The sequence below is a fragment of the Pituophis catenifer genome, unplaced genomic scaffold (assembly GCF_029215685.1).
Source record: "Pituophis catenifer annectens isolate HBS135680 unplaced genomic scaffold, rPitCat1.0.hap2 SCAF_11, whole genome shotgun sequence".
Classification (NCBI taxonomy): domain Eukaryota; kingdom Metazoa; phylum Chordata; class Lepidosauria; order Squamata; family Colubridae; genus Pituophis; species Pituophis catenifer.
The window spans coordinates 3,953,466-3,965,356 of record NW_027256891.1 but is presented as its reverse complement, the minus strand read 5'-3'; the positions used below and the strand labels follow the sequence as shown (position 1 = coordinate 3,965,356).

The 11,891-nt window shown below is 40.4% G+C and overlaps 1 protein-coding gene across 1 annotated transcript in view; it reads right to left on the bottom strand.

The window, feature by feature from the left end:
• Window positions 1-633: 633 nt before the first annotated feature.
• The window catches only part of ABCB7 (ATP binding cassette subfamily B member 7), a 90,524-nt gene continuing 79,266 nt past the window's right edge, over window positions 634-11,891 (bottom strand). The window contains exon 16 of the mRNA XM_070951960.1: window positions 634-6,357. Coding sequence (XP_070808061.1) covers window positions 6,139-6,357 — 219 coding nt within the window. The 3' untranslated portion in view covers window positions 634-6,138. The remainder of the gene's footprint in view (window positions 6,358-11,891) is intronic.

The following is an 11,891-nucleotide window of genomic DNA, read 5'->3' as shown; positions in this document are numbered from 1 at the left end:
TAATAATGCATTTCTTATGTAATGCCTTTGAAAGGGTTGATGTGCTGTGCTTCTCCCATACCAAAGAAACGCATGCCACCCTAGTTGGATATTGTGACCCTCCAATAATAATAATCTCCTATTCCTTAAGGTTATCCATTCTTTTATCCATGTAAGTACGGCAGCTTGGTGGTACAATTCTCAGGCAGCCATGCCAAACCCTCCTTTTCCTTTTGATTCTTGCAATAATTTCAATTTAATTTTCGTAAATAAAAGATATTTATGAGTGGAGTCTAGAACAAGATATGTCCTAAAACAATTCAATATAGCTCTTTTCTCATTGTAATAATGAGTTATTTCTAAGAGCATCATAGCATTGTGGAGTTCCTTTTTCTACCCATTCAGGTGAGATTTTTCATTGCTGATTGTTAAGGCTCGAAGTGTGACAATTAATTCTCATTTCACTGACATTACTGAATGCTGCACAAACAATGACTTTAAATCCAAGAATAATTCTAAGGCAGCTCCCTCTGGGTAGATGAGGCATGCTATTAAAATAATCAGGCCTTCTGTTCCATGTAAGGAACTGGGGGAAATATTGGTTTGCTCTTGAAGAAGCTGCTATCAGAAAGAATAATTTCAACAGGACACCGATTTCTATTCAAAAAGCAATTCATCATTTATTCCAGTAATAATTATCTAGACACATTAAACATGAATTACGTTAAGAAGACTTCATAATAGACATCTTATATACAATACTTTCACTGGGGTGGCTTCTGGATTTATTTATTTTTATTGTGGCTTGGAAATTGGTTATTTGCTCTGCCCAAGTTATATTTACACTAGTGAAGGGATTTAAAGGACTAAATAAAATGTAAATCATTTGAATTTCAAAATAATTTCTGTTAGTACAATTAGCATTTCACTCCCCAAAATGCGCACTCAGGAAGAAAAGCCAAGTGAATCTGCAGAGAAATATGAAATAGTACACACAGCCAACGAGCTGGCTCTCCACACCGTTTCCTGCTAATTCCATCTTGTTCTCTGTTCATTGAAATCTGTTCAGAAATTGTAAGATGGAACCTGCTAAGGCACTACCTCAGTGTTTCCCAACCTCTGCAACATTCAGGGGTGGATGGGGTGGACTTCAACTCCCAGAATTCCCCAGCCAGCTATGGTTGAGGTTGAGAAACAGCTTAAGAAATTGCGAGCAATTATTAAATGAATTTCTTCAGCTCAGCATATAGAAACATGAGAAATACTCTGCTGCTGTGCAATGCCCAAAATTTTCCATAGGATAATATCAAGGAAAGACTTCAGGATCAGACATTCTCACATTCGTTTGCCAGTAAAAAACACATTCACTTGAATACAGGGTTTTCTTTACAGCTTTAAGGTAACATCCACAACTACGTACTCCCAATGAAAAAATGTTCATACCGAGTGAGAAATCCTTCTCCCAACAGTCCATACTTCCTTGAATTTCCCTTCAATAGGCTCAAGAGTTTTATTTTGAGATTAGTTTAAAATATCGCAACTTTATTGACTTGGTTGATCTGTGGCAAAACGTCCAGCTGAACTGAAGGCCACAAGAGAACTGAATAGTCAATGGCAGTTACCAGTGTCTCTTAAGAACTTCATGTTTTATAAAAGCAAATTAGTGCATTCTTAGTATGAAGCCATTTTCCAACATGCAATTACTGTACCAAAAGATCATAGATTAGAAAAAGTCCAATTGTTGTCTTCCTATCAGTAAGTCCATACCAGAAACTATGATGCCAAAGTACATACTGATATGTCATAAATGAAATATAATGCTAAGAAAATATATCAAATGTATATATTTAAAAAAACTCACATAAAGACTGTCAAAAATCCAGTTTTGGTTACCACACTATAAAAAAGATGTTGAGGCTCTAGAAAGAGTACAGAGAAGAATGCAAGAGGATTAGGGGACTGGAGGCTAAAACATATGAAGAACGGTTGCAGTAACTGGGCCTAGCTAGTCTAGTGAAAAGAAGAAAAAGACCAGGGAAGACATGATAGCAGTCTTCCAATATTTGAGGGGCTGCCACAGAGGAGGGGGTCAAACTATTGTCCAAAGCACCTGAAGGCCAGACAAGGAATAATGGATGGAAGCTGGAGGAGAAATTCAGCCTAGAAATAAGGAGAAATTTTCTGACACTGAGAACAATCAACCTATGGAACAGAAGTTGCCTTCGGAAGTTGTGGGAGCTTCATCACTGGAGGCTTTCGAGAAGAGACTGGACTGCCATCTGTCAGAAATGGTGTTGGCCTCCTGCTTGAGCGGGGGGTTGGACTAGATGACCTACAAGGTTCCTTCCAACTCTATTAATCTAATCTAAAAAGACTCCTGTTTCTAAGATTTCTTTGCCTCCTGTTGGGTTCTGCAGCCCATTGGATTAGAGGACCAAAAGATTCCTTGGAATGCGAATCTTTCAATCATCCCAGGACAAGATGCAGTTTCTTTAAAGGGCTGTACAGATGGGAGACATGAAGCCCCCCCACATGTTCCAACCCCCCCTTTTCTGCTTGAATGTAAAGCAATTCAAGCACCCTAAACTTTTGCCCTTTTCCTTTAAATGCCGATCAAAATATAAGTTTAAAAAAACTTCATTTATCTTAAGTTAATTCAACTACTAAGATTTTCTCCTCTCCCTCCCCTTGAAATATGCCCTCCTAAATTTCGTTTTACAAGTTGAGGTAATTAAAATGTATAGATCCTTAGGATCAGGATAGTGGAATTGGGGGGAAAAAGTACCATATTTTTGGGAGTATAAGGTGCACCTTAGTTTTTGGAGAGGAAAAGAAGAAAAAAGCTGATTGGTGGGTGGATCAGCCTACCAAATACCCCCAATCAGCTGTTTCCAGAGGTGAATTTTAGCAACAGGTTCGTTGGTTGTGAGCTCTGTGCCTTGCTTTTTTTTCTACCTCTGAAACTTCTGAAACTGTTTCAGAAAAAACTTTTTTTCCTGCCTCTGAAAGCCTCCAAAACAGAGCTTCAGAAAAAAAGGCTTTTTTTCTGAAGCTTCTTTCAGAGGCTTTTATTCTGAAGGACTATCTATACTCTGTTCAATCTTTCTTTGGTATTGGTATGTAGATTAACCTCTTCCGATCTGTTGGTTATTGTGTCATTCTCCAGATTTGTTAACATAGTTTGCTTAGAACCTTTACTGATTCTTTTGTTGCTTGCCATATTTTTTTAGATAAAAGCCTTTCAGAGGCTTTTTTTCTCTGAAGCTTCTTTCAGAGGCTCCTTTCAGCCTCTGAAATCTCTGTTTGCAAGGCTGGTAGGGGCTACGTTCGGAGTATAAGACACACCCAGATTTTCACCCACTTTTTTTGGGGAAAAAAGTCCGTTTTATACTCTGAAAAATACAGTATTTTTGCTTTAATTTTCAACAAATGCTTAAATCCAGGCTTTAGAGCAGGTGCCCGTTTCCAAAAGCAAGGCCCTTCTTCTTTTCTGTTCCACCCTGACCTTCCCTGGAGGAGAGGAATCTGCAAAGGGAATGAAAAACAAGTAGACATCGACAAATGTGTTTGAGCCAAAAATTCAGAATCAACTTGGTATGTGGAATCAGTCTTTAATTCAGGGCAGAAAAGTGCTGCAGGCATTGCACGTTACATTCCCATCAGCTGTAGAACAGATATTGGTCCGAAAGTGCCACTTAATCTTGCCTTACAGTAGTGTTTTTCAACCTTTAAGATGGGTGGACTTCAACTCCCAGAATTCCCCAGCCAGCATAGCTGTCTGGGGAATTCTGGGACTTGAAGTCCACCCATCTTAAACTTGCCAAAATTGAGAAACTCTGCCCTACAGTAATAAAACGTGACTTTATTTCACACCGTAGTCTATCTAAGTGAGAGAGAGAGAGAGAAAGGCTTTGAAGTCGATTTCCCTGCTCATTTCAGAAGGGACATATTATGAGACCTAGAGAAACAACTGAAAATTAGGAATGTTTAGTCTAAAAGGAAAACGTTCTGTAGTGTTTTACAGAAATCTTTATTCCACAAAGGCAAAACTTAAGAATGTCACAGTATTGCTTGCTTGCTTTTTCACTAGAACAGTGTTTCTCAACCTCTGCAAATTTAAGGACTACAACTCCTACAATTCCCCAAAGAGCGAGCCAGGCTGGCTGGGGAATTCTGGGAGTTGAAATCCTTCTTCTTCTTCTTGTGCCATCTCTCTCATTGGACGTTGGCGATCATGTTCATGGCAATCCTATTTTTATCAACAGCCGCATGAAAAAGTGCTGCTGAGTTTTGTCCAAACCAGTCCCTAAGGTTTTGAAGCCATGATGTTCTTCTTCTGCCTGGACCTCGTTTGCCTTCAATCTTTCCCTGGAGGATTAAGTGAAGTATGACGTATTTTTCTAGGTGTTGCATCACATGTCCGTAATATTCTAACTTTTGCTTTTTAATGGTTGAAATCCACCCATCTTAAAAGTCGCCAAGGTTGATAAACATCATCCTAGAGCATGCTTGCAGTGATGTCATTTTGTTGCAAAGGTACTCTGGATATAAAACTGCTGAAATAAGGCCTAAAGTTGCTAGGATCCTTGTACCAAATTTTACAAGGAACCAATCACAGTTCAAATTGACTTAGCCCCGCCCTCCAACATTTGCATGGAGAAGATCAGTAGGCTTGACACAGATGATGTATTGCTTGTAGTTCTGGTGAAAAGTATTTATTCAAATGACCATTGAACATAGCTGATAAGTTACAAATCACAGCGCTATGAAGCCTCATTTACACAACGCTCCATGAGTGCAGGATACGTGTACCTTTCACTGGAACAATGGCCAGCTCATGAAGCTCTAGTGGAAGAGGCATGAACCCTCCAGGGAGGCACAGATGGTGCCTGGAGGTATATACCAGTCTCTTAAGATAGACGAGCATTTTCATTTTGGGAAAGAAAAATAAATACTGAAAAGAAAAATAAACACTGAAAGCAGGATAAATTATACCGTCAATTGTTGGAATTTAATAATGACTGTTTTTTCCTCTTTCCTCCTCCAGTGGCCCTGAAGGAAGGAAGAAAGGAAGGAAGGAAGGAAAAAAGGAAGGAAAACTTTTTCCATTAATGCCATCAAAGAGCAACTTATCCAGTTGAAGAATGAATCCCCAATTCCCACTCTGACCTATTACCACATATGAAAGGGGTTTATTTGCAGGGCACAGCAAAAGTTTCTCATCTTTGTATTGGGCCTAACGAATAGTTGTTTTTAATCAAGGTCAACTCACATTTCTTTTCCAAACAATACATTTCCTTCATCAATACTTATTGACATAACTGGGCCCAAATGAAAGGCAGTCCGGATAGTGCCTGAGGAATGAAGATACTCTGTGCCTTGCTACAGAAAAGCAACTTATTGGCAAGACAATAATTCTAACAATATTTGTATTGAATTATCATTAGAATTTAATAGAAACATTTCCTTGTGCCGTTCTGGGAAGATTACAGAACTGAGATGAACCAGCCTTTACTGCTTTGCTTTGAAAGACGCACTGATCATTTTGAGATGCTCTCTTTTGTTCTTAACACTGAAAATTTAGTCCTTGCAGAAATATGTACTTCTTTTGAGGGAAACCAGTAAATATTGAGGCAAAAATGTTTCTGCATTGAACTGCAAACCCAATGCCTCCTTTATAAAAGGATACAAACTCTATCAAATGCAACAACTAAAGAATATTAACGGCATCCTTTCCCCCCCATGTATATTCGTACTTGATTTAATTGGTTTCTCTTAAAATCAATATCTTAAAAAACACCTTTAACTCTGCAGTAGTGAGGAACAGCACTAGAATGCAATATCTTAACAGTGAATGCCAGATAATTTGATTCTGGCCGGGTTATAGCCATTTCTGCCACGTTACAAACAATTCCAGGTGGATTTGAACCTTGTCTGAGATTATTATCAAATGTAAGTGTTAATGAGGCAGTCCAGGTCAGTTTTGACTAATCCTCACTGACAAGCAGATATAAAATCCTTTGGCCACCAAGATGCGGTTTCATGGAGAAAAGCCCGCTAACAAAAGCAAACAAAATCTCGTCAACTCTGTACTTGGTTGATTGCAGCTTCAGTGCAAACTTTACTTGGCATCAACCGGGGGTGGATTTAGACTCAGGCTCAGCAGGAGCAATTCCCACAGCCTTTCACACTGTTGATTATTTCTTCTTGCAGTTTCTTCCTTTCCTCCTCTTTGGACATGTGGTTGTTTCTCTCCTCCCACCTCTCACTGGTGCTTCTGTTCAGCATCCGGCTGCTCTGAGTGTGCCACATCTCGTAGTAGAGGCTGCTGGGGCTGGTAAGCAGATCAACATGCTTGCCACGCTCTGCAACTTTGCCCTGTTTTTAAAGAAAGCAGAAGTCCGTCATCACACAGCACTGCTTCTCTGGAACAAGGAGGCCACACCTGCCTTAGGAGAACATACCTGGAACCGTGTGGCTTCAATAGGAAAGAAGCAGCCCATTAGCAACAGCAATAGCACTTACACTGATATACCACTTCAAGTTGCTTCACAGCCCTCTCTAAGTGGCTTACAGAGTCAGCCTCGGTAACCTCTCGGAAGGATGGAAGGCTGAGTCAACTTGAGCCAGTCAGGATCGAGCTGCTGGCAGTGAGCAGTGAGTTAGCCTGCAATACTGCATTCTGACCACTGGGCCACCACAACTTGGCCTTAGATTAAGCTGAAAACATCAGTGGATTTCTAGCTAGAGGGCTGCATACTTCTACAATTGCAGGGACCCTAATATCCAAACCATAAGCTCTCTCACTCATATCGGTAATAAGCCAACCATAGTTTACAGGTAGTCCTTGACTTACAACAGTTTGTTTAGTGACCGTTTGAAGTTACAATGGCACTGAAAAAAATGACTTATGACCATTTTTCCCACTTTCGACCATTGCAGCATCTCCATGGTCACATGAACAAAATTTGGATGCTTGGCAACTGACTCAATTTATGACGGTTGCTCTGTCCTGGGGTTATGTGATCAACTTTTGTGACCTTCTGACCAGCAGCGTCAGTGGGGAAGCCAGATTCACTTAGCAACCATGTTACTAACTTAACAACTACAGTAATTCACTTAACAACTGTGGCAAGGAAGGTCATAAAATGGGGCAAAACTCAGAATGCCCCCGATTCTGAGGTTGCCTGGACTGAGTCGCTAACAGCCATATTTTTCTCTCTTGGTCGTTTATGGATGGCTTTCTATCCATTAATCTCCCAGCCTCTCTACATTCTCTTATATAAGTCTGACCCATCTGAACTATTGGCTTTTTGTTTCTTTTTCAAATTTTCTGTATTCCCTTTTCAAAATGGCTGAGTGGTGTATATAATCTACCAGAAGCCACCAGAAGGGTAAACTCTAAAACAACCTTCGGAGGAAGTGATCTAAAGGGATTTACCAAAGCAGGGGGAAATAATGCAGTGACCGCATAGATATGTATTACGTCTGGCTCAGAAAGCAACAAATGACTGACTCAAAATCAGAGATTTTGTACTACAGAGCCTGTAGTACAGTGGACTAAAGGACTGTTATTAACATCTGCTGCTTGCAATTACTGCACGTTCAAATCTCACCAGGCTCAAGGTTGACTCAGCCTTCCATCCTTTCAAAGGTAGGTGAAATGAGGACCCAGATTGTGGGGGCAATAAGCTGACTTTGTATAAATATACAAAAGTATGAAGGCTATTGCTTAATGCATTATAAGCTGCCCTGAGTCTCCGGAGAAGGGCGGCATATAAATTAAAGCAAAAAAAAAAAAAAGACATATTTTTATTAGAGGAAGGAGATGCAGATATTCCAAAAGCCTTTTAAAACTTTCGGGAAGAGTTTGCTGTCCCTGCCTGTTCCAATGTCTGGAGGTTACAGTGACATCAGAAGCAACAGTTTTGATTTAAACTTCTGATTTATAATTGAAGCTTGCAGCTTCCCAACATCTGTTGGGTGAACAAAGTGGTAAATCAACGGGACTCTTATCCACATTTCTCTTTTGCTTTCAATCATTTTTTTTTTTTTTTAAAACCCATCAAGCTCACAATAGGTCAGTCTTAATTTACAATTCATTGGTTAAAAAAAAAAGAACCCTGATGCGTTTGAAGCCGTTTTAGAGGAACAGAAAGCTTCCTATTCAGCAATGAAACTGGACAGATTGTCGTCATTGTGTATTTATTGCACAATGTGTATTTATTACAACTACTGATTCAGAGTTTTATTATACCCTAAACTACAAATATTTATGCTGAACTGGGAAGAGGTCATAGAAGAAGTCATTCAGCCTTCTCACCTCACCTCCTAATTTATTTTAATATTTCCGTCCTGTCTATCTTTAGCTGTGCTGGTCCACAACACTTTGAGCTATCTGTTTTCTAAGAAACCAGCATTTATGAGACAGCTGGGAGCCAGGCATGCATGAAGCCACCTCACTGAGTTCATCACAACATTTCTACTCTATAAGAGCTCACAAAGGCAGGATATGTAAGGGGGCCTAAGCGTTCTCTGGCATTTCATTATTACTAATGAGCCAGCTCAACTGGGCCTTTTAAAAAACCCAGTAACAATGATATAATGGCCCTATTAGGCCAATACTTTACAATGGTTAAATTTCTTTCATACAATGGTCACGTAAAATGAAAATATGAAATCATGGAGGTACCCAGAGGAAGAATATATGAGAAAGATGGCCAGAGGCAGCTTCATCAAGGATAGTTTTTGAAAACAAATGCTTTGAGAACCTAATGCATCTTATTTGTTGCTTGTTTTCTTCTTCTCAAACTAATACAATGCTCAGTTTGTTTTTAACTTGTTCAGGGAAGCGGAATGGGACAACTTGTCATGTGTTGTGGCCTGTCAGTGGCCTGTGCAGTTAGTAGCTGATTCCGACAGCGAGGAGGCTGGTGTGGTGCTGCGCCAGCAGCCTGTGCAGCTGGCACTCGAGTCAGACAATGAAGAGGCTGGAGAAGATGTGGTGCCAGAGGTGGGGATTCATCCAGGGCCTTCAGAACCTCCAGAAGCTCCTTTAAGTGAAGAGGAAGAAGAGGAAGAGCCTTTTCTCGATGCATGGGCGCGCAGAGCTGCCAAAAGACAGGAGTGGCTTCTCAGGAGGAGGTCTCCTCGAGAGTAAGGCTTGGGGCTAATTGGCCACTCCCCTAGCCTATTTAAGGAAGGACGACAACTGATGCAATTTGCAGGAAACAACTTCGTTCATATTCCTTCATGCCTTGATTCCAGAAACATTTGATCGGCTCTTGCTACTCTCGTCAGTTTTCCTGCAAATTGCTTCTGGGCATTCTGCCAACCACAGTAAGATTACGGCTATCTGAAATACTGTACCTCAGAATTGAGTTATTATTCTTTGGATTCTTGTCGGCTGTTAATGAAGTTAAATTAACAGCTCTTGTTCAGAAAAGACTGATTTAAACTATACTTGTATTCGAACAACTAAGAAAACTCATTAGTGGTCCTTAATTAGTAAACTAATGTTTGTATGGACTTTGTGTGTGCTGCGTTCTTTGGGATCTGTAGCTGGGGCAGAACACCATGGCCAATTCACCATAGCCAATTTGCCACAGCCAACTCACTATGGGACAACCTGCACCGGGGCAATTCAACAATTCCATTTAATTATTTAAAACAATTAAACAATTATTTTTCATTATTATTTAAAATTATTTCATTTTATCCATTCTTTTGCATCCTTTCTTTAATGATTCTGTTCCACCATTTCCTCAATATTAGCGTAACTCTTGTCCTGCAGCAAGTTATCCCATGGCGAGTTGGCCCCCAACAATCCGAGTCCTCATTTTACCGACCTCGGTATGATGGGAGGCCGAGTCAACCTTGAGCTCCGTCAGGCTATGGGCAGACTTGGCCTGCAATGCTCTAACTACTGCGTCATCACAGCTCATATACATAAAATGTATAAGGAGATGACAAGTGAATCCACAATTGCACTTTTGCTGGAAGTTATTAGCTAGCAGACTGAATTTAAATACCTTGAAAGTAATAAAAGTCTTTACATTTGATAATAGGTAAGAAACATAATGATCAGCTGAATGTTTAGGAAGTGGTAATAAAATAAGGAAAAACAAGCCATTGAATTTATCATTATTAAAAGAACTCAAAAAGAAGAATGTGGCCACCCCTCTCGATGGTTTCAGAGCCAGGAAAAAGGGACGATCCCATTATTAAAAGGAACATTTCTGAATCTACAGTCCCACAAAGAGAAGGAAGGGCCCGAGTAGCTCTCCAGGAAAATATTTTCTTCCATATGGGACACTGTTAAAACAGTAACAGGGGCTGGTTCGTATCTGGATTCAGCTTTCAAGAGTTGAATTTTTCAGGAACTCCACCAAAATCATTTTGATAGCTTTCACGGAGACTAGAAAATCTGGTGAAAGACCAGATGGTAGCAGCTTCCTTCAAACAGCCTTCAGCTGGCACTAGAGGAAGACATCAGTAAATATCTATGGAGATCCTCAGTCATCCAGGTCATGGTTGTCCCAAAGGTCCTTTTTCAGAACTGAAGAAGCTTCTTGGATAGGAAGCGAAAGGTCTTCAAGAAAAAACGAAGTCCAGTTGCCTCTTGAAAAAACACCTTTGGGGCATCAGTAAATACAAGAAGCACCTGGGAGGAATAGGAATTTGAACCTAATCCCTTACTAATGACTGGTTGTTTAATGACCGACTGTCCAAAGCTACAAGGGCCCTGAAAAGAGTGCCAAATGACCCCCCCACCCCAAGAGCTCACATTTGCAACCAGCTGCTAAGCACCCCATCATCATAGTTTCTCTATTTACAATCTTCTCTGCCGGCTTCCCCAGAAAGCGAGTGGGGAAGTTGGCAGGGAAGGTTGCAAGCAAAGGGAATGGAGAGGAGCTGAAATCTTTCACAGAGCTGTAGAAATGTTTGAGAAGACTGCCTGCTGAAATCCTTCCAGCAGGCAGCTCTTGGGGAGCAAAAAGGCCAGCTACCAGAGGATTTCGGCCTCGTGGAACTGAAATCCTTCAACCGGTGGCTTTTCTCTCCATCTGCTTAAGGTATTGGGAGATCACTTGACAATTGCAACGGAGAGTGCTGGGATTGTAATCACTGAGCTGAACAGTGACGTGGGCATCTTGCTTAGCAACTGTTTTGCTCAACGACCAAGATTCTGGTCCCAATTGTGGTCATAAGTTGAGGACTACCTGTAGGTAACATACGAACCCACCTAATGATGGCTTGGCATGATTTTTGAAAAGTTTACCATCTTCCTCCTTTAATGGTAAACATCAAGATACAATTTCCAGCTTTTTTTCTTTGCTTGGACCCACTTAGTGCCCCTTTCTAATTTACTAAGGTTGCTAAAATGGCAAAGTGAGAGAGACAGGAAAAAAAAAAGACTCTGCTTGCTTTAGATTTTTTATGCCTGCATTTAGGCACATTCAGCATGAACTTGCACACCCAGACAAAGTTCTTCATCAAGTGGAGGGTGGCAACAGAAGACCTTTATTATGATCATTGACCAGAGAAGAGAAGGACAATTTGGTGGATGTAGCTGATCTTTAATTTGGATTAGCTTGGCTTGATCACATTTTTGTAATCACAATTCTGCATTATAAGCATATTAAAGAAACAATGCAGACCTAAATTAACGGAGCAGAATCTTAAATCGATCAGGGCATTAAAGCTATGCAAAAGGGAACCTGTTACACTGCAATGGCTCCAAAGAAGACAATTCGACCCTCTTGTCCCTAAGCATCTTTTCTCATTATTGAAAGCTCATTGCCATCTTGGTTTCCAGGGAGATCAGAGCAAAGAAACAACAGGGGGAATAATTCAAGTATAGGTGACATCTGACTTGGAATGTCCTTCAACCAGGGACAGATTCTTTTACA